This window comes from Saccostrea cucullata, unplaced genomic scaffold (assembly GCF_032062105.1).
Source record: "Saccostrea cucullata isolate Sc308-1 unplaced genomic scaffold, CSIRO_AGI_Scuc_v1 ctg1661, whole genome shotgun sequence".
Taxonomy (NCBI): Eukaryota; Metazoa; Mollusca; class Bivalvia; order Ostreida; family Ostreidae; genus Saccostrea; species Saccostrea cuccullata.
This window is the reverse complement of record NW_026922650.1, coordinates 106,746-133,970: the sequence shown is the minus strand read 5'-3', so window position 1 is coordinate 133,970 and position 27,225 is coordinate 106,746. Positions and strand designations below refer to the sequence as shown.

The window sequence follows — 27,225 nt, the reverse complement described above, 5'->3', positions numbered from 1 at the left end:
AAACGAAGTTGGGGAACATATTGTTTTTACTCTGTTTCTTATTATTATTATTATTATTATTATTATTATTTTTCTTCTTCTTCCTGGAACTTTTTTGTCCGGGAATGATCTTGTAAACTGTTCGTCCGATGTAGGTAAAACCTTTTTAGGGTTAGTAGACATGTTATGTAGATTTGCGGAATCAAGGTCATTTTGCGCGCACGTGCTTGCAAGAGCGTGCACGTGCAACACGTGAAATGACCAATATAATAGATATAGCCACAACTGTTCTATTTTTAAATGAAATGCTTTGAAACTCATAATGTGAGGATATATAAGTAGTATAGACATGACGACATGGTGAAAATAGCAAGATCTCACGCGCATGCACGTGCACTTCACTCTGATTGGCTGCAACTAAAGTCTCAATATCTTTCTTGTTTTTTGACGAAATCCTTTGAAATTTTGAACATAGCCATGCATCAGGATATCCTACAACATGAAATAAAGCAATTATCATGAAAACACGTGCATGCACGTGCGCTGCAATCTGATTGGCTGAAACTTTAAACAGCTATAACTCCCTTGGTTTTCAACCAAACAGGATGGGATTTGGAACATAGATAGATATAATGGACTTCTACAAGTAGGTGTGGTCACCATGCACATGCATACACGTGCGTGTACATGTGCTGCAATCTGATTGGCTGAAACTTTAAACAGCTATAACTCCCTTAGTTTTCACCCAAACGGGTTGGAATTTAGAACATAGATAGATGTAATGGACTTCTACAAGAAGGTATGGTCACCATGCTCATGTATGCACGTGCGTGCACGTGAAATGAGAAAAATCAAACATACACTTGAATGAGCGATTTTTTTTTTTATAATTTTGGATTAAATACTTTAATATTCAGTATATTAAAAATATAGATTGTGTAGACAAGATGATATGGTCATAATATGCATTCACATGTGCACGCGTTGCTAAAGTTTAAATGATTTTTGTACACTTCTTTGTTAATGTTGTTAAAATCTCAGATGCATAGAGGTTGTCTTATTTAATGAAGCTTACAGGGAATATGGCACCAAAAGGGAGTTGGGGAGCGTTTGGGGAACATCTGTAACGGTCCCCGTTACAATTAGCACTAGTTATTATTATTTTTCTTCTTCTTCTTCTTCTTCTTCTTCTTCTTCCTGGGTACATTTATGTCCGGGAGTGATCTTGTAAACTACACATCCGACTTAGGTAAAACCTTTTTAGGGTCAGTAGGCATGATATGTAGATTTGCGGAACGAAGGTCATTTTGCGCGCACGTGCTTGCAAGAGCGTGCACGTGCAACACGTAAAATGGCCGATTTAATTGATATAGACGTAACTTTTTACATTTTTGATGAAATGCTTTGAAACTCATAATATAAGGATATATTAGTAGCAAAGACAATATGACATGGTCAAATTAGCAAGATCTCACGCGCATGCACGTGCGCTTCGCTCTGATTGGCTGAAACTTAAATCTCAATATCTTTCTTGTTTTTTGACAAAATCCTTTGAAATTTTTAACATTGCATTAGGATATCCTACAACATGATGTATAGCAATTATCATGAAAACACGTGCATGCACGTGCGCTGCAATCTGATTGGCTTAAACTTTAAATAGCTATAACTCCTTTGATTTTCAACCAAACGGGGTGGGATTTGGAGCATAGATATATATAATGGACTTCTACAAGAAGGTATGGTCGTCATGCACATGCATATACGTGCGTGTACGTGCGCTGCAATCTGATTGGCTTAAGATTTAAACAGCTATAACTCCCTTGGTTTTCAACCAAACGGGGTGGGATTTAGAACATAGATAGATGTAATGGACTTCTACAAGAAGGTATTGTCACCATGCTCATGTATGCATGTGCGTGCATGTGAAATGAATAAAATCAAAAATACATTTGAATGAGTGTATTTTTAATACTTTTGGATTAAATACTTTAATATTCAGTGTATTTAAATATATAGATTGTGTAGACAAGATGATATGGTCATTACGCACATGCATTCACAACGCATGCAAAAAATTTGAATGAACTTGGTACACTTCTGGGTAAACGTTGTTAAAGTCTCAAATGCTTAGACTTTGTCTTATTTAATGAAGCTTACAGGGAATATGGCACCAAAAGGGAGTTGGGGAGCGTTTGGGTAAACAAACGGTCCCCGTTACAATTAGCACTAGTTACATATCGATTTGGTATTTGAAACATAGATTATTTGCATAAATGAACATAATAGGCAAATAATTTTTTTTATAAATACTGGATAAACACTGTTTTGAAGTCAGAGAGAATTGAATAACAATGAGGATCATGGTTTATTCAGTTCACTGTAACATTGAAAAAGAAAAAAATATTTTAAATAAATTAAACTGGTGTTAGATCCAGACAGTATACACATGTGATAATTTACACTGCATTTAAGATGGGTTTTTTTTTTTTAGGACTGTTGAATTCTATACTTGATAACAATTAAAAAAAACATGTTTAATTCATACAGAAATGCGATTAAAAAAATAATTCTTTAATATTTAAATTATTCAAACCAGTGTCAAGTTTTCAACGCTAAAAGTAAAAAAAAAGTTGTCTTAGATGACATCAATTTTATTATTGTTAACTGACAAAATTAAAATTATCTATATGTTAGTAGTGTTCAAGTTTTCAACGCTAACAAAACAATTGCATTAGTTAACAACATTTTTGGAACCTTATGAAAATTAAATATTTATCAAAATGACTCCTGACTGTTAGTAAAGTTCTTTAGTACAAAGTCGCCCAAAGGATTATTTGAAACAGTTGTCAAATTTTTGGCTTTGAAATAATTATTACCATGACGAATATTTCTTTCAAAAAGGATATATATGTTTTAAAATTTGAATAATTTACATTTGAAATTGTTTTAAAATATCAATGCAATGTATCTACCTGGTATACAAAATACTAACGCTTTTCCAGATGTTTGCGAAACTGTATGCAGAAAATCAACAGAAATACTGTATCTAGTTTTGAAGTGAAATGCTCGAATTGCGATTCGAACACGCTCTATGAATGGGATTTTGAAGAATATAGTAACACTGGCAATTTTTCATCTCTATTAAACGGTGCAGAAGGGCGAGAAAAGTATATAGAAACACAAAGTAAGTTCTGACTTTAGCTCAGAGAGAGAGAGAGACTATATTTTGTTCCCATTTCTAGTAATCTTTGACACCTACGTAAATAAGCTATCCAAGAGTTTTTTTTTCTCTTTCTTTTAGCGCCTGGAATGAGTTATTTGGCAATAAAGAAAGACGTTGTACCAGATGGGCAGCAGCTTAGAATAAAATGTAACGTAACTTTGAATGGGAAAACTGCAATCGTTTCAAAAATATTTTCTGTGAATTTTTCGCCGAGAGGAGGAACTTGTGAAATCATTCCTGAAATAGGTAAGTTGTCTGTAAAATGATATTTATATGGTGGGACAAATGAATTTGTAAAATTAAATCTCACTTTTAACAAAGTTTTCCTTGATACTAATATTCTATCCAATTTATGTATAATATTTTGGTAAAATCTCTATATTTTGCAAAAAAATCTCGCAAAGATTGAAATTATTCAGCTATGAAATAGCATAAACACATCAAGAAATTATCATTCCTTCATACTGTAATTCTAATTTTAATGGGCTTTTGTGTCTTGTTTTAAAAAAAGTTTATCCTCATGCGTAAAAATATACCTTTTTTGCACAGGCACCTGACTTTTCTTATTTTTTAAGTAAAAAAATATTCCCTACCTAATTTTAGGTATGAAGTGTATTTTTTTTTTATAAAAAAGGTTAACGTCAGGTGCCTGTGCTTTTGTTTAGTTACCAAAAAATTAAGCTACGACCTAATATACCTTATACATTGTAAATATTTAAGTTACGTAGTGTAGGGGTTAACGCATAAATATCCAGCTAGCAAAGAAAAATTATGTTTGGATTTTTTATACTTGGGTTCGGAATCCAAGAATACTTTAAAAAAAAGCATACAATGTACCTGTATTTTTTTCCGAGAACATTTTCTCAGAAAAGTATTGCTTATCATAATTTCATAAATGTCAATAATAAATTTTCTCTAAATACAAAATTCAGAATGTGCATGTGATTTTAAACATAATTTTAACGCTTTTTTCACATCTTGTTCGCCCATCATCTTCGCACCAGTCTGGTGAATATAAAAAAAATGCACATAAAGAATTGGTTGAAACTTTAAAAAAAAATCTATACAGTTATTTTGTTGTCAGCACAAATTGCTTTTTAATGACTAATAAAGACGACTTGAGAATCATGAAGGCGGCAAAAATTTTTGATTTCAGCACTCCAATAGTGTCCCCAGTAATCTTTACATAGACATTAGCAGATCAAAAAGAAAGCTTTTAATCTGTTTTGGACTTATATAGGGAATCAATAAATTTCTTTGCTTCCCAACCTCTTTATATTATATTTTATAGCAAGCTTTAAGAAATTCTGAAATACACAATCAGTTAATTGTTTTCTACTTTATTGATTTCCCTCTGGCAAGTTTCTTCTAGATTTCATTTGCAGATTGTTACTTTTCTGTTTTTTGTAAAGAAGCCAAAAGATTTAAAATCAATTTACATTAAGCTAAAACTGGAACTGGCTTAGAGTATAGATTGCAAAAGCACATATTTAGTCAATAACTGAATTGTATGCCTGGGTTTATCAGATCGATCGCCCGCTACCAAATTATCATATTTTTATTGCCAACTCTTGAGCATAATTCATAATAGATGTGACAATTATTAAAGTAAATTCATACAATATTAATATCTGATCTTGTTTTCTAAACTTCATTTTTTTCTACATGAAGGACCTAAAATGTAACGATTGGAATTAAATTTCCAATTTTTATTCATTCTTTTATTGGATTTCATATTTTTTTCTCTCAGATTTGAAAAAGAATATATTTTTAGAAAAAAAACCCACTGTTTGTTTTTAAATAGGAAAGCCCGAAGTCCTTGAAAAATTTTCAGTTCTATGAAACCTTTTGAAGATTTTCTGTTAAGTTTTCGCTCCCTAAGAACTTAAAATCAAAAGCATTCAATGCAAAAAACTAATTTTCTCGACCTTTATCTCTTTATTTTACAAAAGAAGCTTAAGCCTTCAATCAATCAATAACTAAGCGATTATTTTCTTCATAACGATGTCCGTTTGATCTTTATTTACGATCCACGATCGCCGATTTCTATTTTACACCATTTAAACTGACGTACTTAAGAGGCAAGGAAGCCGAGGGAAAATAGATGTTTTTATTTTAGTTGGCTACAGATGTTTTGTTTGTAAAACGCATTTGATAAAGACCCATTTTAAGTTTGTTTTCTTGAAAGCGAAGTCCAATAATTGTATGTCCATTAATTTAAGCACCTTAATTTTAAACTTTGCTGATACTATCATTCTTTTTTTTTTCGTTGGAAAGAGAGTTAAAAACGATGTTTTCAGTAATATTATGTACTTAGTACATATAGTGTAAACATAACAAACAAGCAAATTAGCAAATACAATCAATAATTTTATTGTAAAATTTATCGTTATATAAATTGATTCCTGGAGTTTCATATAATGGCCTTTCTTTTTCCTACATAGATTTACTTTCTCTTTCATTTGATTTTCGAAAAAATACAAATTTTTATCAAGATTTAACTTAAGGCAATGAAAGCATGACAAAGTTTTCGTTCATATCTTTAGGCGAGACAAGCATTAAATATTTTACATTAAAGTCATTAAGCGAGGTAAGCATAATTTACATCAGTGTTTTAGGCTAGCAAGTATTAAACACATATTTTACGTCCATGATTTAGGAATGATTAGCATATAACGTTTTTTACGTTCATATTTTGTATACCAGGCAATCATTACATATTTTACATTCCTGTTTAGGCTTGATAAGCATTACATATTTTACTTTCATGTTTTAATTTATACCAGTCAAGCATTGCATATTTAACATTGATGATTTTAGACCAGGCAAGTATTACATAGTTTACGATCATGTTGTAAGCCAGGCAAGCATAAAACATTTTACGCTCATGTTTTAGGCAAGGCAAGCATTACCCATTTTACGTTCATGGTTTTAGGCAAGGCAAGCATGACATATTTTACGTTCTTGATTTTAGCGAGAAAATGTTTTTGTTGTAGGCTAGAGGAGCATTACATATTTTATGTTCAAGTTTTTGACGAAAGAAGCATTACAGTTTTCACGTTAATGTTTTTCGACAAGGTGAACATGACATATTTTTGTACATTTTTCTAGGCGAGGCAAGCATTACTTATTTTAATTACGTTCATATTTCTAGGCGAGGCAAGCATTACTTATTTTAATTACGTTCATGTTTCTAGGCGAAGCAAGCATTACTTATTTTAATTACGTTCATGTTTTTAGGTGAAGCAATCATTACTTATTTTAATTACGTTCATGTTTTTAGGTGAAGCAAACATTACTTATTTTAATTACGTTCATGTTTTTAGGTGAAGCAAGCATTACTTACTTTGAAATCAAGTGTAAAGACTGGAAAGACGAGGAGGATAGAAATATAATGGACGACGCAGTGGATGTGTCCGCTCCACTGACATATAAGATTTACCAATACAGCCTTCGAAATGGAACTCTTGTCACATCTTATCTTGGAGAGTCAAGTACGTTTATTTGATCTGTGTATATGAGAACATCTTCATGATTTCTTTTTCGCATTTCTTTTTTTATATAACGCTAACTTATTCTAAGACTTTCATTCAGAATATCCACTGAGGGGAAGGAGAAACGCGGGAAAACAAAAAGTGATATTTCGAACTGCATGACCGAAAAATTTAGCCACAGGCTTTCTCATACAAGAGTTAACACTAATGTTAATACGTATTTATTAATTATGAAAGTAGGAAAAACATCAAGGTCATCGTGTCAAAAATTATAGTTCTTTTGTAAAAGTCTTGTTGCAGGTAATGCAAAAGTGGAATTTGAGAGTCCCGTCTTTTCTCTTTCAAAAGTCATAAACAAAGTTTAAATATTTTGTGACAGACTGAATTACAGACAATTGAGATTTATTGACCACTCGATTTCACGACAGCATGGTGCAAAACTTTTGAAGAATGTTTTTATCAGCTTTAAAAAATTAGGTGCAGATCTTGAATTGATTAAATTTGTAATTTGCAGACATTCATGCAAAATTAAACAAATTGAAACCAACACCATGATACACACTTTTATTTTTTCTTTTTCTTCTTTTTGTAGCTGAACCTCATGCCAAAGCTTACCTTGGAATAGGAGATCCTAGCAATAATTACAACAGTAGCGTTACTATTTATATCTACGATAAATACAACGGAGTGGTGGCGTATACTCGACCAGTAACGGTTTGTATTTATAAAATTTTTGTCAAATGCATATTATCATTTTTCAGTTTTTTTTTTTTTTACATGTATGTGCTGTTTATCGGTTCCATTTTTGATATGAAAACTTAATGAAACTTTTTTCTCATAATAACACAATGTTTAATTTATACAGGTGTTTTCCTGTTTCTTTTACTTTTTAATAATAAGAATTAATTGCAAATTAAACAGATTCATTGTCATGCGCTTTTGCGAAAGCATGGAAACCATGTGTCTATGTCTGACACTGGTCTATAAATTTTGAATAAGAAAAGAAAGGACTTTAATGTTTCACATGTGTATTTTGGAATTGGATTGGATAATCTTTTGGAAACAATCGTAATCTCCAGTATGTGCAAAAAATTATGTTTACCTATATTTGCAATATTATGACATAAATTAAAATATATATTACTTTAAAATTGACGCGATCCATTTTTATTGAATATTGTCTTTATTCACTTTCTTCTACTTCTTAAATTTAAGGTCAATAATCCCCTTGCAACTCATACATTCCCAAATGACTCGACTATAGATAATTATTACCAGAAAGTCATGGAAGATTTACAAAAAACCGGGAGTCCAGAACTTTTAATGATATCAGTTGAACCTATTATTTCTGTACTTACGGACTTTGTGAGTAGTTCTGTTTTCTGTTTTATCTGAAAAAAAAATATTTCTTCAAATTTGCTGATGTTAGCTTCAGTGAATTTTTTAAAATAATTTAAACGGATAATTAAAACTCAGTTGTAATCATGACTATCCATCACCATTCTTGCCCTGCAGACGATTGTTGCGAATGACTCGTACCCGGATGTGGAAGTCAATAAGGTTCCTAAGGATTGGAACTCCGGCCTGATTGACCTCCAAGAGGTTAATGGAACACAGGTCATGGCTACTTATGACGCAATGCTTGAAGATATTCTGCAACAATCACAAAATCGTTATCAGGTGAAAGTACAAGAGGTAAGGGTCAGAGTTTCATTTTCAAAATTTGTAAGAATTCAGTAAAACATTTTTTTCCATTGAAATTTAAAAGAAAACGTTTTATACAAAAAACAAAAAACAAGAAGGATTAATTTTATTTACGAGAAATAATCCCGTAAATATAATTAATCCTTCTTGTTTTTAAAAATCAAATAATGATTTTTCATTCTTCATGCATGATAACTTGATAAAAACAAAGATTTTATATGGCAAAATGTTAAGTGTTTATGGAATATGAACTTTTGAACTTACAACTATGTTTCTCCAATTCTAGACGTTGACTAACCTCACGCAGATCATGTTAGACCAGCTACAAAGAACAAATTCCAGCACATATTCTTGGGTAGAAACAGCCTCAATCTCGTTCGGCAATGCCCTGATGAAGAAAGATTTCATTTCAGAGGAATCAGTGGTACAGTATTCAGAAGAGGACTCACGTTAGAGAGTTCTTTTCCATATTATACCTTATTCAAAGTAAACGGGAACGTAGAAAATCTTTTTTTTTTTTTAAATAAAAACAAATCTTTAATGAAGCTTTCCGAAAACAATAAAATAAAGTTTAAAATGAAAAAATTAAGGAGTTGTTTAAAGTAGCTTTCAAAATGAAATGAAAAATTGTAAATAAGGTTCATTTTACAGTAAAACTTATGATGCACTCACCAAAATGTTGGTTGATCTATGGAAATACGCCTTTAAGGAGAACGATTTTCTGTTAAATATCCTCCTTTGAAATTGCAGAATAAATAAGAAATCGCCAATATTTCTCTTTATTATAAATTACTTTAAAAAAGGATCCAAAACACAATATACAACAGATATCATTTCTTGTGTAAACAAAGGAAATAATAAATATAGATTTTATACTTCATGCAAAGCTTTCAGTTCTTAAATTAAGGAATATTTATATGTGTAATAGAAAACTTTTATGATCGATTTCACAATGCATGCAAAAAGACTGATAACGAAATAAAACAGAAATAAAACTCGATTATTTGAATTCAAAACCAACATGACAAAGATCAACATTTTCCATTCACAGTGCAAGTATTACCTGCAATGGTTCATGCAAGAGCAAAGATTCATGCAGAGAAAAAAATATTTTGAAATGAAATAAAAGCAAACATTGAACTGACAAATACGGTAGATATTGTGAATTCAATTTCAAATTTTAAAATTATTTCTAGGTACATGCTTCACAGGCCTTAAAACAACTTACTGGTGCCTTCTCAAATCTGACTGCTCGCCAGTACCACGGCGATGACTCCATTTTTACCAGCAGCAGTTCCTCCATGGAACAAGCTGCTTCTGGTAGCTCTTGTTTGTGTTATTTTGTAATTTAAGTTAATTGTGGTATTAAAACTTTGAAAATTTTCACCATTTCCATCACCAATACCATCACCATTATCTTTTTATGATTTTGCATTAAGTATTTTTTTAATGTTGACGTCAATATTATATCATTTAACTTGTGATAAAGAACAAAATAGTTTTCTACAATACTCATGCCCTCTGAAAATATCCGTATTATATAAAAATAAAAAAGGTATATTTATAGAGAGATATAAAAATTGATACTATTCTAGTAAAGGTTATATTCTATTACTAAGAGTCAACACATAAATAAATAATTAAGTTAATGACACTCATTTGTACTTTTAAGTATATTAAAGACGGTAATTTTAGAAATCTCTTTTTGATGACCGGGATTTCATAAAGTAAAATGATGATATATTTATTTTCAGTTTGTAGATGCATATAGACAAATGTGATAATTCTCATTTGGAACACAGACATATTCTTATTAGTTTTTTTTTGGCAAGTAACTTAAAAAAACATTATTGACCCAAAACGAAGTTGGAGGACATGCTTACGTTGTTCCAACTATAATTTTATCTTTCGCTTGTGTTGTTCATACATGTTCTAATAAATATTTCAGTGTTAGCACATGAAAAACAATTCATATTCAAGAAATAGCTTTGTGAGATTCAAGTAACTGAGATGCCTGTCGCAAATAAAACCCGATTTATAGATACTTCTGGCTTTACGGATAAAATTATTGGTGATTGTGTGGTAACAATAGTTACCCATTAGCAATCTAGAAGTCGTTTATTTTTTCATTGTAAATTTCAATTGATTTTTTTATCTCTTTTTTATCATTAATGAAAATCTGAAATAATCCTGTTATTGTATAATCGAGAAAGATTAATTTATAGCAGTTTTCAAAATAGAATGTGAATATCAGGTTTACTCATAACGTATGGAAATCTTTTACGTCACTGAGTCGCGTTAAAAAGCATTTCTTATAATAAATAATTTAATATTAATCTTAAATCAGACTGTACCGTTTCATAATCATCAGGGATACATCGCAGACGATATTTAGAAGCAGGCATAATGTGGAAACGTTAAACCAGTTTTGAGACCTCTGCGCATCTGCAAAAGCATACTTAGGTTTGAACTCTCCAGTTATTGGGTTATGGGTTGATCAAGATTTTTTAATGTCAGACAGACACACAACCATGTCAAAAACCAACATGCATTTTCAATCCATATGCTAAACAAGTCTAACTTTTAAAGGTCATGCATGCGTATCGGTCTTGTGAAGTTACTATAGCTTTTTTACATATTAAAACAATAATCATGGGCACTTTTTTAAAATTCAAATTGAATAAATTGACTGAAATATTTTAGTAATTTTTTCAACTCTGTAGGATACCTTTAGTAGAGAGCGCAGAAAAATTTATTGATAGAAGAAAAAAATGGGTCTGCTTTTCTGTAAATATATATAAATAATAGTCAAGAAAATTTTACTTTTTAAATGAACCCGATTGTAGATTTACCTACATTTTTCTTTTGTTCCAAACATTTCTTTCCAAAGATGCCAACAATTTCCTTCCATCCCGTGTTTTATTGTCGTTGAAGGTATAATGCAACTGATGGACTCTCTTGTGATAAATGCTGTCCCTAACGATCTTGCCAACACCTCTGACACCGTCGTGGCAGCGACTGATACTGCTTCGTCCCGACTCTACGTCAACTATCTGTTTGCTCTGAATGAAGATGCGGCGTATGAATACACTGAAAACGGTACTTTGACTCCAGAAGAGAGAGTGGGTATGTTCTACATGAAATCCAGGATATCGCAGATTGAACTCGAAAAGAAACGAAGAACAGTAAGTTCCATATTGTGGTTTATTAAAATTTGAAGATAACAAACAGCGACCAGTATTATATATCCAGTAAATAAAACGAATCCTGAACAGGGCAAAACGAAGACCCTAGGAAACATCAAAGATAGTAACATATTTATCCCCCTTCAAAATTAATGATAACACCCACATTTTTAAAATGACAATAAGCATAATTATAAAAAGAAATTTGCATTTTTTTCATATTTATGATTTTATTTTGAAAGTCAGGAAATACTAATATTAGCAAAAGTTAAAAGAAACATTGGGTTTTTAATTATATATAGTTTTTTTCAAACAAACATGTATTAGAAGTTTTTTTAAAAAAATGGTCTTTTCCATTTAAATGACAACTAAATAAAATGTAAAATATATGAACTTTCTACATATGTTAGATATATTTAAGGATTACAATATAATCAATAACTACATGATTAACAACATTCCTTTTATTTTCCTCTCTTAACCTTTTTTTGCTTTTTTGCTTTGGTATTATAGAGTGAAGAGTCGGGCAGAGCATTAAATGATGCAATAGAATCTTTAACAAAATCGATGATGTCGGTTGAATGCACTGGTTGTACTCGTACCTACAAGAAGGCAAATATGGAAGTATACATTCAAAAGGACACCGTCGGTATTTTAGAGTCAACCAACAGAACATCGGACAGTTTCAACCTGTCTTTCAGCTTTGGAGGTCTTCCAAAAGACACATTTGTTCAATTTTCTGTTAGTATTTTGTAAGCTGTTTCAGACTTTTTAGAAGTTTAAAAAATTCATAACCGTTTCTGTTGCCAGTTAATAATTCAAGATATACAAATACACGAAATGGACTTGCCCATCACATTAAAAGATATTATTATACATTATACTGTTACAAAGTATTGGATCTCTTATTGTAGAATCCTCCAAACTGTAAATAAAATATGAACAAAGTACTAATTTGAGGAGGTATCTTTTGCAGGCGACTGAGATGAAAAACAATATATATTTGTACGACCACTCCAAAACAGCTGCTCTGATTACATCACCTGTTCAAAAGCTTTCTGCTTTTTCCCAAAATAATGAACAAGATCTGTCAATCTATGTCGTCACTATACAACAACCAGTGACATCGGATTTTAGTGACGTAAAGCTCACAGAGCCGTCTTTCATATCAGGAGATGCCTCTGGGTTTTTCTACCATACGTTCTTGTACAGAAACACAGGCGACTATGCCTGCTTCCACATTGTCCAGCAATACCCAGTACTCAATGCGAAATATGATGTGTATTTACGTGCTGAAGATTTTCCCACCATTTTTCAGTATGATGCCAAGGCGGAAGTGTCTAAGGATAGGGACAACATGGCGTGTATTCCTCCGCAGAAATTAACTTCTGTAGGAATCATGCATATGGGGCTAAAGCCCACACCCATATCACGTAAGTTTCTTACACTCTCATAATTAAACTACCGAAGCAAATTAATATTGTGACACATAAAAGCCCATATGCATTTTTTTTTCAAAAAATGAAATAAAAATTGATAAGTCCTATCTTAATTTTGAATTTTATACCTTAATAGATGTAGTTCTCATATTCCATTCTGAAAATTACTTTTTCCTTTTTGCACTTACATCAAACATTTGCATTACAGAGAATATTTACAACCACTTATCGCTTGGTCCTTATATATAAAATTTTAATGTATTTTCTTTATAAATTCAACTTTTTTTTTTCTAGAAATCTTAAGATATGCATCGCTTTTTATCAGATAGATAATGGAACGACAATTTAGCCAATTGTAGCACCAATATACCGGGTATTACTGCATATTTATTACATTTTATCACTTTTATATAGAAATACAAATATAAAAGGAAATGGTATTTACAGAATTCATGGTTTCAAATATAAACAATCTTAAACAGTTTTCCAAAAAAACAAAATTACACAAACTATATTCACTTGTTTAATCTTTTACTTCATATTTGTGTTTGTTTATACTGATGAGCCATATGGCTTAATGTTATTCAATAATTATCGGTATATTATTACTTGCTAATGCAGAGTGTTTGGCAGCGGATATTCAGTACTTATCTACTGAGCATGTAGACTTCTAATTTGGATCCATACTTCGATGTCAAACTCATATCATTTCCCATACGAATCGATTTTTTAGAATAATAATCTTAAAATAATTGCTACTGAAAAAGTGTAAAAAACAAATGTTTACGAAGTTTCAATACATGTTTATTTTGTTAATGTCTTTTCTATAACATTATTCAAAAATACACGTTTCAGATCAAACTGGCCGAAGGAAACGAGCTGCAGGTGTCTGTAACAAAAAACACATAGTCGTAGATTACGATCTAGTAGAAAATATTGCTGTGTTTTAAATTATCATGGTGTGATGTAAAGATAATTCTCAAAATATAAAATTCAAGACAGTATTCTCTCTAACAAAGGAAATTTCAGTGAATATAATAAATGCAAAATTGAAACACAGCCATTTTATCTGCTATACAATTTGTGTGTCTGGGGTGAATTTGGTGTCGGATATTGGGGGTTCAACAGGGATATGGATGCTTAAATAATGATATAGATAGGTATTACATTTAGCTGCGATTTAATTTCTTTGTGAGGATCTTTAAAGGTAGATGACAGTATAGTTTTTCATTCCTAAAGATAAACATATATAATAATATAACAATATATTATCAAAAATAAATTTGTAACCCCCAATACCCGACAAGGTATCAGTTTGTGTAGTAGAGCGATGTCACTTGTGTTACACAATCAGAAATGTTGGATAGGTAAAATACCAAACATTTCAAGTCCTGGGAGTCTAGAACTACTTTTCCAATGTTTATTTTAAGGGAAGTTCGATAAGATATACATAGGACAATATTCTTTCTATTTTTTTTTCCAGGGAATTAATCTCAATTTCTTTCTTTTCAAAAAAGTAACGAATGCATTTATTATTAATACGGATAATTATGTGTGCATGATTAATGTAGTTGATGCTATTTCTGTATGTAATTGAGCACTCAATGTCGCTTATCATCTACTACTAATATCATATCAATAAATTTATGAACAGGATTGCTTACTAGTTAGTACAAAATTCAAAGAATCAAGAAAAAATAGAAATGTGACATAAAAGCACAGCACGATTTGTATGTGTGTAATATTGCACGTTTGTAATCGTTATGATTAATTTAGAAAGGTATAGTGTAATTTATCCCATGAAAAAAAATCGTGTCATATTTGAATTTTACAACAGAAAGTTCTATTTTAATATATATTTAGCCTGGTCATTGAATTGTACTTGATGAGAATCTATTACAACTATTATGTACATTTCAATGATAATGTTATTGCACTTTTATTCAGTTACTCAGTAACAATTTTTATGTCAAATTGTCATTTGTAAGACGAAAAAAGATCGTTTAATTCTTAGTAAATTAGTCGGAACTCGGAAAAGAATCCCTTCTTAAAACAATTTAATCATAATATCATCATACTGAAATAAATGCATTTGTGGAATATTTAAAAAAAATAAATATCTACAATGATGAATATGATTAATCACAGATTTCTTAAAAAACGAAAGCTTTTTCAATAAAAATAAATCTACGTCACTGCGAGTCACAAACATGATCTAATATGGCTATATAGATTCATAAAATCATTGTGTTTACAAACATATTCGTTTGTTGCATGCATGATATCGAGAGATGTTCATGTAAAAATAATTTTTTTGAAAAATCAGTTTTTATATACATTTACAAAAATTTTATTTCAAACAAATATTCATTTCAGATAAAAAATAGCAACATTACTGACAAACATATCACTATAAAAATGATATATGCGATTTGTTTTGATTTTTTTTGTTGAAAAACATCTGCTTTTCAGATCAAGTAAGTATTTCACTATTTGAGTTACCGCCACAGCACTGTACTAATTTACGTTCTGTTTGAAATATAGCGGTGTTAGATAAATGCGTCAAATATGTACATGACGTCTGCTATGTATTCTCTATGATATTAGATATTTGATGAAAAAGATCAATCATATTGGCAGTTAGCAAACATTTAATATAACATTTTCTCTTTTCATAAGAATTTGCGTGTACAATTATGCTTATTTTTTAATAAAATTATATTAAATAGTTATCAATACAAATAAAAAGTAACAGCATAAAATGTTTAATGTATGATGTTTTTTTTTTAGATTCATAAGCTATAAGTACACGCAGTTGTAGTTTAAAACAGATCCAATAGTAGTTACTTACATCTGTTTCAGGTGATGGAGGCTACAATGGCACGGATCCCAAGCTGAATCCTTACCGTCTTATGGTCGTATCAGCCGGCTGTAATACTTGGAATGAAAATACAGAAAAATGGAGATCAGATTCATGTCTGGTAATGTCATAATTAAATCTTTTTTGATTGTAGAAATGTTGTAAAAGGTTTTTATAAGAATACGTGTTTGTTCTTCTTCAAAATATGATTGTCAGTAAAATTTGATATTATATTACTCCATATCTTTTTCTGCTTTGAAATAAATAAAATTCATTTAATTTCGTTTTGCGTCTTGTCGAAGTCCGATTAACATATCTTGGTCGTACTTTGGTTTAAATTTTATGGAAAAACCACCACATTTCACAACCTATTGTAACACATCTGTAACAAGCTGTTAATGTATTTTTTTTAAATTATGAACAAACCCTACATTTATAGATATTGAACATCTAAAAACCAAATTCCCCTACGTATTCTTGTTAAAAAAAATAACGTTTTATGAAAGTTTAATTTACCTTTTCCTTTTTGAAAATGCAAATTATTTGAAAAGCATCATTTTATGGAAAAACCAATCCGTACAAAACAAACATTCGAATATATTCATTTCTTTACACAATTGTGCGAAAGAATTTCATTTAATCTTATAGCAGAAATTAATGAAACAAGCCTTGCTTTGTAATTTATATGATAAACAGGATTGACTTTATTTAACTATATTTTGTGAAATGCATCTGCTTTTATATGGACTTTAATGTAAAAATGTTGTAATGGGACTTTTTACAGTAAATCTAGATGTGTCATTTCTTCAATAAAAATGAATAACTTATTTCACTTTTATTTAACAAGTTAGATTTTATGAATGTTGCTCACTGTCTCTTTATATTGTATCAGTCATAACTTGCGATGCTGTAAAAAAATCAAAAAAGGTTACCGAATATCTGGCTTTTAATGTATTTTTTTTATAGGATGCCTGAGTTCCTTTTTGATGATGCAAATTATTTGAATAGCAATCATTTTCCAGTTCATACACTTCAGAAGCACTCTTAAGTTATTTTGAAACAAATTAAATTCATTGCTTTCTTAAGATTTTTTGTCCCGTGTATACACCCGAAATCTTTACTTATTTTTAAACAAATAAAATTCATTCGATTTTTTGTCCGAAGTCCGATTAATATATCTTGTTCGTAATTTTTTGTTTACATTTTATGGAAAAACCATCACATTTTACAGTCTATTCACTCTATTGTAACGTTTCAACAACCGCATTCAAAACAAACCGTCAAATATATTCATTTCTTTTCACAATTGCGGGAATTGCATAGAATTTTAATTTGCGGTACCCGCAGAAAAATTGTAGCTCGAAATAAAAATAAAGAATGACAAGCCTTGCTCTGTAATTTAGATATGATAATAAATCAAAATGTATATTTTTCCGGTATTCATGTTAACAATATATGTTGTGTAATGACAATCCCAGACAATGCAATTTTATATGGACGCAAAGACTGCATTAATAATGTAGGGAATCATGGAATTGTAATGGGACTTTAAATAGTAAATCTAGACGTATATGTCGTCATTGACGTCATTCAATTAAAACAACAATACCTATTATGTCTAACTTTTTTCATTTTTATTTAATAATTCAGTGTTTATGATTATGAATGTTGCCCATCACAAACTCTTTAATAATCCCGATTCGACCCCTCGGATCCTTCACTTTATTTTGCCAACAACGGAATTATAGATGCTGTTAACATTACTACATTCTTGATCGTAAAAAAGTTGCCATAATATTTCAAGATTAACTAAAAACAAAATCCCAATACGTATTTTAGCTCTTCCTCACTTTATCTTTTTAATGAAACAAATTAAACAGTATTTCGAAAGCAAATCATTTTAAAATTTCATAAATACAGGGAATCTTCATCCTCAACTGGCGAAAGAACTTCATTTCTTCTCTAAAATGGGGGAAAACTTTAAGCATACCTAGCATTTGTATTGTAGGCATCTGCTTCTCACATAAAAAATGGAACTGGACATTTTCATTTCTTATAATTGGTCACCTACAAATTTAGCTAGGAAAAAAAATCATTGATTCTTCACATGATTACTCTGACATTGCTTTTCAAAGGTTCCACATTGATAACATCTACACGTATGTAGTCTTCGGAGACCAGGTCTTCTAACAATCTGTTGGATTTCTAGTATATTAATTGTGTACATTTATTCGTTTATGTTTTATATTCTTATGAAGCAGATTTATTTTTAAAAAATTACATGAAAGAAAAAACACTATATATCGATGACGTTTTTGTTTTTCAATTACCGTATAGCGGGTTATTTTAGCGGGGTGCTAATTTTGGCTTATTTTGGCGTTTTGATGGTAGCCCGCAAAAATTTTAATCGCTAAAATAGTCAGTACTCTTTTTAGTGCTTATCTGCAAAGAGCTGAAACTCCGCTAAAATGAATAACGCTAATATTATTGGCACACCTTTAAGCAAGCAAAAAGCCAAATTTTACACCCGCCAAGAAAACCCGCCATACGGTATATCTCTTGTTACTTTCATTATGTCTACTCGATATATCTCTGGGAAATCGAAATAAAAGAAACCACAGAGTTTGCATGCCTTTTTTGGATTAAAATCTTTTACTGACTATCGATAATACAGGGATAATGTATGATAAACAAGATAATTGAATCTCAATGCAAAGATATGACGAGAAAAATATGTCGATATGGAATCTCTTCTCTTCAATATAAGTTCTAGATTTCACGGATTTTAATTTTTGTTATCGGTTTTTAATAAGCATAGATTTCATAAATTATTATTTTCACAGATGGACTGGAAACCAACTCAGGGGGAAATATCATGCGATTGTACTGGCCAGAATGGGCTCACCTTTGCAAATTCTTTTTACGTCGCTCCAAACACCATTGACTTTGCTACAGTATTTCTGAAATTTTCTCCCCAGGACCAGGCCGCTGTGTTGGCAACATTCGTCCTTATTTTAGTTCTTTACATTGCGCTGATGGTTTGGGGCCGTCACCAGGATAAAAAAGATATTGTCAGGGTATGTTTAAACCTCTTCATTCACCCATTATCGTTTAAGAAGCTATTCTGACCATTTTGGTGGAGTTTACAAGGAAACCTAGAAAAAAGGGAAAATGTTAAGTTGGAGGGAAATGAAAGAATACTTCCTTGTCGTTTTAACTGTGGGTAATGAAAACATCAATGAAATTCCAATAACATTCTTGCTTAAATCTCTACAAGTTTACCTCTCTGAGGTATTTCTCCATTTACGTATTGTTATTTGTATATTATTCAAGTGGGGCGTAACACCTTTGATTGACAACTTTGTTGATGATACTTACTACTATCTGATTACTGTATACACTGGAATGAGACGGGGCGCGGGAACAAGGTCACGTGTTGGCTTCATTGTGGCGGGAGAGGACGGCGATACTGGTGTCAGAGAACTGTTTGACGGTGTTCGAACGGTATGAAGGAGTCATTTTCTTCGGAAAATTGCTAATATCCTTTGCTTTTTTTCTGATATGTTTTTGCTGCAAAATTATTTGAATAAATATTTTTTTTAAAAAGTAGTTTATTTTTGATATTGATAAACTGTCGTTTTGAAGTAGTGTAAGAAATACCTAAATTATTTTTGGAAATAATGACTTTAAAGAATTTGACATATACAAATTTGGAAAAAGAACGACTAAGTATACTTAATATGATAAAGTTTTTCAAAGTAAAACCATGAAAAATTAATTCTAAAAATCTTATTTTATTTTCTTTATTGTTTTAACATATTTTTGTACAGATTTAGAAAAATGTACCATGTTTGAATCATTCAGGCATACACAAATACACTTTGCATAAAAGTTAAACGAAGGTACTTATCGTAAATATACTATCCATGTATATGTTTGATTCAGGAATTTAGGACGGCCAGTGTGAACCATTTTCTAATGGCTACCTCCCAGCCCCTGGGACCGTTGACATACTTCTATATCTTCCATGACAATTCTGGTGAAGGAGAGTGGTCATCGTGGTACCTCAATCGTGTGGACGTAGAAGACCTACAAGATAGGACCAGGTAATGGAACACATATTTGTGAAAACTTGTAAAATCACGAGGTAAACATAAAAAGAATGTTCCTGCCGTTCACTTTAAATGATATACTAGTTTCATATTCGAACCCATTTTTCCTTCCTGATGGTATATGAAATTAGAGAAAACATTTTTATTGCTAGATATAAATATACTAGTATCTCTTAAATTTATTGAGCTTGAATGTATTTTATTAAAGTTTGTAAACATGTATCCATTGCATGCCCCCTAAGTATGATTATTGCACCCACAAGACGTCATTTTGGCTATCCGTCTTGCTGGATGGCCTTTGTTGTGTGTAACTTGTTTCATGTGATTTAAACAAGAATTCTAGGGAATTATTCGAGTCGAGTCATATTGGCAATTCACCCAGATTCTTCATCAACATTTCAGCAATGAAAGCTTGAATATGTTGATATATTCAAAGACTTGCTTTTCTTCTCTTTGAATTTCAATAACAAAAAAGTAATTTTTTTTACAACGATCATAACCAATTATCGACAAAAACTTCACCATCCTTTGCAAACAGAATATTAAAAAAAACTCATATAGACAGCAAGGGAATAATCTAGCTGAAGAACTGTAGCTTTATGGTTTAAATATAAGTCTTTGATCATATGATCAATGACTAATATATAAAACCATAACGCTATAGCTCTGCAGCTAGGGAATAAACCGTCCCGATACCAGTTCAATGTGCCAAAGATTTCTCCAAATCATTGCTTACAACCTCAAATCTCAAAATTGCTCAGTTGTATGATAAGGCATTTAATATGCGAGGTGGAAAAAGGTATTATACTGTATGTACTCTATGTTGTACAAAATGATTAATATCTTGAAATGTAGGTTCCATAATTCGAGATGAAATGTATTCCTGTGATTTCCACACTGCCTGATATCAATTTCAATTAAAATGTCAAAAATGAACTACAAAAATAATGTACATATACAGCAAATTTTACCGAAATCCCAAAGACAATGAAAATAATTTTTGTTCAAACCAATATCCCATTCAAGGTCACTATAACAACATCGATAGATATCGTATATTGAACTCATTACCACCCTAATGATTTTCTTATGAGTCCCCCATTTCGTTAAATTATTTGTAACATTATTAATACTTGCTATGCATGACGATCAGGGAAAAACAATGCATCTCAGAGTAATTGGTTCCTATCGATTAAAAATACTTTCTCTTTACTTTGAAATGAGTAAAATAGCATATTAACAGGAAAAAAATGTGAAAACAATTCTATTATGTCAAAATTACTTTAGTTTATGGTATAATGAAATGGATGTATATGCTTTTAAAATAATAATATATTTAGAATATCTGCTTATGCTAGACAAGTCTCTCATATCCGTCTCTGCCTAATTGAGACACACTTGTTTGTGACCTCAAATTGATTGTTTATCTACATCTTTTTTTATTCATATATAATAATAAATGCACCGAAAACAATATAATTATTATTTATTTTTATTTATTTTGCATTTTACTATTTTCAATGTTTAAAGCTTTAAAAAAGTTCCATTTCTAAGCATTTTTCCAATCTTCAGCAGTGTAATCATAAGTTGAACAACAAACACAATTTTAAAGCACAGCATTAAAAGGGTCATGGGTTCAAGACGATTTACAATGCTAGTATATACGAGAATCCCCCTAAAATGAACCTTTAAGATATATTAATTTGATGGCTTTTTTACTAATTTGTTTTGTGGTTTCCTCTTGTTTAGATTTGTCTTCATGTGTGGTCGTTGGCTATCGCTGGACAACCTGGAAAGCAATGTTGAAGCCGTTCTTCCTGTTTGTGGCCGAGAAAACGTAACAACATTCAAGAATATGTTTTACATTAACTATAAGGAAAGTCTGGCCGATAATCATCTCTGGATCTCAATTTATTTCCGACCAACCAGTAGCCATTTCACTCGAATCCAAAGAATCACGTGTTTGTTACTATTTATAATGCTGACGATGATTGGTAACGCTGTATACTTCAGGCCAGAGGACGAATACGAAAATCCAGAAACAGTAAAACTAGGCCCTCTGCAGTTTTCCTGGCAAACAGTATTTATTTCAATAATGAGTACATTAATCTCTACGCCAGCCGTTATTCTGGTCGTCACCTTGTTCAAGAAGGCCAAACCACGAGTAACTGATTACGATGTCAAAGACTCATCACTGAAATATTCTTTACCAGTCATAAACAGTTTCATGGACAAGGTCTTAAAGGAAAGTAAGGAACTTGAGCGAACATTGGTGGCCAAAGGTGTCATGAGCAAAGATGGAACAATATTTCCGTTTTGGGTTACTTACATTGCTTGGTTTTTGGCGCTTGCTGGAAGCTTCACTTCTGCATTTTTTATAATGCTGTTCAGTATGGAATGGGGTAAAACAAAGACTGAAATGTGGCTGGCTCAATTTTTCCTCTCCTTTTTAGAATCAGCATGTATTCTGGATCCTCTAAAAGTAAGATGTATTGCTTAATAGCAACAAGGCTACGATAATGACATGTACATAATCTAAAATGTAAATGCGACATCTTTCTATTTCAGGTTGTGTTAATGGCGGCGGTATTTGCTTTAATATTTCAACAAACTGAAAAATTCCGACCATCAGGTCTGACTCGAGAAATTGTCTTGAAAAATTACAGACAACGATATGGACAAGAACAGAGTAAGTTATGTTTCAAAGGATATGCTTGTTAAAAGTAGTGTTCAGAAATGACTCCAAAAATAAGTTAAATATTTGTCGAGGAACTCTAGCACTAGTAGAGGAACGAAAGAGAAAAATTGTATGATGTTGAAACAGTTTGTTTCTCTTGTGAATTGATAAAAAGTCTCTTAAAAGTACCCGGATAATGGAACAAACGGAAGTGAAGTTATAAATTTTAATGGTTCAATTCTGGAACAAACGGAAGTGAAGTTGTAAATTTTGATGGTTTAATTCTTATAGTACATTCCATGCCATTAGTAACAAATGAACTTTTAGTTACCTTGTTAGATATGTCCCAAATTTCTTTTCAGGTATACGTATCCCTGCACCACCACTAAATCATTCCCTCTTAGAAAAGGCTAGAGAAGAGCGCATGCGCGACATTAAGATGATGGACTCAATAAAACAAGTTTTCATCACATTGGTTTACATATGGATTATCTACAGCATCAGTTTCAGCAATCGTGATACCGGATCTTACTATGTTCAGAAAGACATATCTAATCGTCTTCTGACTCCGTCTGGAAAAGATGTACAGAAGTTCGAAAATGTGAGTTATTTTAGTGTAAAGCTATCAACTAAATATTCTGAAGTTTTCAACTTCCCTCACAGGTAAGTTCTCGAACAGTATAAAAGTAAAAGCGTTTTTTTTTTCATTCTTTAGGTAAAAACAACAGAACAATACCTCGATTGGCTTAAGCAGGTGGCGTTCCCTACCCTGTTTCCGGAGGAGGAGTACAATGGAGAACGTCTTTACTGGAGACACAGGCAATATGCATCCGGTCTAACGAATTTCAGAGTGGGGCCTCCTAGACTCAGACAAGTGAGAGTTGTAGAAGGTAAATGTATTTACTCTCTTCTAATTAGTTCGAGATTTATGGTTTTCTAATTATTTTTTTAAAGTCAATAATCAAAACGTTCATAAGGTATTTCAAACAAATGTCTTCTTTATTCTTTATATTATAGATGAGGAAAGTATTCATCCCTTCGGCAGTGTTAAAATATATCCCTCATACAGCATTATTAATGAAGAGGCACGTAGTTTTTGTTTCGGATGGTCGAAACCTCCCTGTGATATTGCAGCAGAGGCTTATTCGTTTTCTTTCAAGGCCTGGAAATACACAAATCCATTTGATATTTGGGGAGTCCCAGTTTTAGGTTATTATAATTCTTACTCCGGTGGAGGGTACATCGCAGAACTGGACGTGAATCTTGACTTCACAAATAGAACCATGCAGGAATTGACGCAAAACTTGTGGATAGACAGGTCAACAAGAGCTGTGTTCTTTGAATTCACTGTCTACAATGCTGATTTTAATGTATTCACTTACAGTATGCTTGCAACAGAGTTTCCAGAAGTAGGAGGAGTAATGACAATGTCAACAATATATCCATTCCGACTTTATCACCATGTTGGACAAACAGGATATTACGTCATTTTCTGCGAAGTTTGTTTTGTGTTATTTTTGGTGGCTCAGATTATAAGAGTCATATATTATCTTTACAAACTTCGTTTACAATTCTTCAAAAGTACATGGCTCGTGTTAGACCTCGTTGGTATATTCTTAAGCTTCGTTGCAATCGCTATGTACGTGGGCAGAATGCTTCTAGCAAACGAAACTTTTGCCAAGTTCAAAGCAGACCCAAAAGCTTTTGTCAATTTTCAACATATTGCTTACTGGGATTCACTTTTTATTGTCCTCATTGGGTTGTTAGTATTTCTAGGAACAACAAGGCTTCTTGGAATTCTGGGATATGACAAAAGAATCGGACAGGTGTTCCGTGTGTTCGATAACTGTGCTTGGGATTTATTGTGGTTTGGGGTCTTTTTCCTTTGCCTCTTCGTTTTTTATGCCATACTAGGCTACCTTTTGTTTGGACGAGACTTGGAGTCGTACTATGACATTTTCCAGTCACTCGGAACACTCTTCATTAGTATGATCGGTAAAAGTAAATTCAACGAAATTAATGAGGCCGATCCTTTAATGGCACAGTTCTACTTCTTTACCTATGTTCTCTTTATCGTGTATTTCCTGCTGACCATGTTCCTGGCCATTCTGTGTGAGAGCATTAATGTAGTGCATCAGAAAACCAAGCTGGACCGTTCGGATGAACTAGTCATGTACCTCGTCGATAAAGTTCGAGATTTCTTCTCGAGAAACAAATATGGCAAGAAATCACAAAAAGGTAGAAACAAGTGATTGTTTAGATTGAATAAGGGATTATTGTGACATGTACAGCAAGATATCCATGATTTAAAAATACATATGCTAATAAAAAAGAAGTACATAACTATATGTTTAGCTGATATTCTACTGATATCATTTTTTATTTAGATTTCACCTCTATCATGGCGGAGCACCAAAAACCTTTGAATTTGTTAAAGGAACTGCGGAAGGATATCGATAGCGCCATGTCTGCCTACTCCGAAAAGGAAGACAAGGACAAGCAGGATAGAATGGTAACCAGGGACGCTTTCTCAGACTTAAAATGATACTGTCTTATATAGAATTTGATTTCCACCAGCTGCAATAATGTAGCCCTCTCCCTTTTTTATTTAGGAGAGGGCTACAACTCCTTAGGATCTCCGTAATGGTGCAAGTGCGGGAGTGATTCACTCCAGAAAATATCAGATTTAAAATTTGGAGAGGACTACATTGTTGCAGCTAGATTTCTCCATCAAAATTTTACAGAAAAGTTTATTTCCAATAAGAAGTTATCACTTTTCTTTTTTCTTTCTTCAGAAAAAACGGGGCAAAGAGTTTTTGAAGAAATTGGAGCAAGCAAACTAAAACAACGAGAATACAATGTTAATTTGGCCATCGGGTTTCAGAATTATCTAGAACAACACAAAAATATGATGAAAATCTTTAAGAATATGTTGATTGACTCTTCTTGATGTGGACAATGTTATGTCTAACTTTTGTTCAAAGTTGTTTGGAATATCTGTGATAATTCACTTTTGATATATATACTAAAAGTCTTCTTAAAATCAATTTTGTAACATTATATAGTGTCACTCTTAGAAACTTAAGTGTCCTGCCTCTGTATCCCTACCATTTTTTACAAAAAAAAAATTGCAATGCAATTATGTTCATGTACCTGTATATCTTAAAATAATTCTTTTACTTTTCTGGATACAAAAATTGAATGCTAGTGTCATTTTCAAACCGTGTGTGAAGAGTTGTATTCTGATTGACCACAATATCTAAAAAAAACATCGAAACTTATACTAGCATTTATTTTGTTTTAAATCCTTAAAAAAGATACTTTTCATACGACAAATGGCATACTAATATATAAAGTCGAGCCACGCTTAATGACAATTAATCATTTCTTATGTAGAGTTTATTTTTTAATGAAGTTAATCCCTTTTTCTATCAACAGTTTTGTTGTCAAAAACCCTATTTGAAGAAAAGAAAACACGCTTTCTGTAACATCATGAATGATTTAAATAATGTATTGCTAAAGGGGCATTGTTTAAGACCTAAATTTATTCGAAATCATATATACACTCGAAATAATGTGCGGGAACAAAAATTGATGGAAAACCCGCAAATTTTAAACTCTCAATCTCCTTTAATGCTAATACTGCTGAAATTTCTCAGATATTTGTAAAACTGGAAATAATTGAATGTAGAAAACAGACATCTGTGTAAAAAAAGCATTCTTCAGAGTAAAACGTTTAAGAAGGTATGCAACAATTGTTAATAATGATGTGATCATGCGTTGTTGAACATTTACATATAAGAATATTTTTGTATTTGTTATCTTTGTCCGTCCATATATAAACATTTCATTAATTAGTAAACAAGCATGTGTGTTTAATAAACAACAATTAGATACTGGTTGTTTTAGTGTTTGTTTTATGTCGAGGTAACAGTCTAAGGCCAGAAAGCAACATTTGTTAGTCATCCGTCTTGCTGTAAATATTTGGTTTTGTATGTGTTTGCGCACAAAGCTTTCTAAAATTCACTTTTCAACTTGAATTTTTGACTATTTTGTAGCTTACATTTCGAAAGCAAGGTTCTATCTTATTGACCAACTAATATACTGCAACCCTTTCTTTAATTTTAAACAGAGAATATTCAAATTATGCGCTTTCAATACCCTTAAAAAAGACAATGTTTTCCCCGTCTTATTGTCCCCCGCTTTCGCGAAAGCGAGGGGACATTAAATCTCATTCGTCTGTCCGTCTGTCCGTCAGTCTGTCAATCTGTCAGTCTGTCCGTCTGTCCGTCCGTCACAAAAACTTTAACCTTGCCCATAACTTTTGATTTAGTGGAGCTATGACTTTCATATTTCACATATGTATTTCTTTTGATAAGACCTTTCTTTGGGTACCACCAAATTTGACCTTTTGACCTTGACCTTGGAGTTTGACCCACTTTTACACAAAAAATCCATACTATTACTTTGGCCATAACTTTTAAATCGTAGACACTAGGACTTTTATATTTCACATATATATTCTTTGTGACAAGACCTTTCATTGGAT

At 31.7% G+C, this 27,225-nt stretch overlaps 1 protein-coding gene across 2 annotated transcripts in view; it reads left to right on the top strand.

The window, feature by feature from the left end:
- Positions 1–26,575, top strand: part of LOC134262156 (uncharacterized) — a 37,097-nt gene extending 10,522 nt beyond the window's left edge. Inside the window, exons 4-26 of one of the 2 annotated variants that reach the window (XM_062744546.1) lie at positions 2,985–3,166; positions 3,284–3,451; positions 6,532–6,699; positions 7,292–7,413; positions 7,915–8,064; positions 8,215–8,394; positions 8,690–8,827; positions 9,600–9,723; positions 11,338–11,588; positions 12,102–12,329; positions 12,565–13,021; positions 13,883–13,912; positions 15,890–16,008; positions 18,731–18,964; positions 19,221–19,391; positions 19,833–19,993; positions 21,749–22,481; positions 22,568–22,688; positions 23,039–23,277; positions 23,392–23,566; positions 23,694–24,914; positions 25,064–25,188; positions 25,472–26,575. In XM_062744546.1, the coding sequence (XP_062600530.1) occupies positions 2,985–3,166; positions 3,284–3,451; positions 6,532–6,699; positions 7,292–7,413; positions 7,915–8,064; positions 8,215–8,394; positions 8,690–8,827; positions 9,600–9,723; positions 11,338–11,588; positions 12,102–12,329; positions 12,565–13,021; positions 13,883–13,912; positions 15,890–16,008; positions 18,731–18,964; positions 19,221–19,391; positions 19,833–19,993; positions 21,749–22,481; positions 22,568–22,688; positions 23,039–23,277; positions 23,392–23,566; positions 23,694–24,914; positions 25,064–25,188; positions 25,472–25,519 (5,545 nt within the window). In that variant the 3' untranslated portion in view covers positions 25,520–26,575. The remainder of the gene's footprint in view (positions 1–2,984; positions 3,167–3,283; positions 3,452–6,531; positions 6,700–7,291; positions 7,414–7,914; positions 8,065–8,214; positions 8,395–8,689; positions 8,828–9,599; positions 9,724–11,337; positions 11,589–12,101; positions 12,330–12,564; positions 13,022–13,882; positions 13,913–15,889; positions 16,009–18,730; positions 18,965–19,220; positions 19,392–19,832; positions 19,994–21,748; positions 22,482–22,567; positions 22,689–23,038; positions 23,278–23,391; positions 23,567–23,693; positions 24,915–25,063; positions 25,189–25,471) is intronic. The other variant, XM_062744547.1, reaches the window with a different exon arrangement.
- The last annotated feature ends 650 nt before the right edge of the window (positions 26,576–27,225 follow it).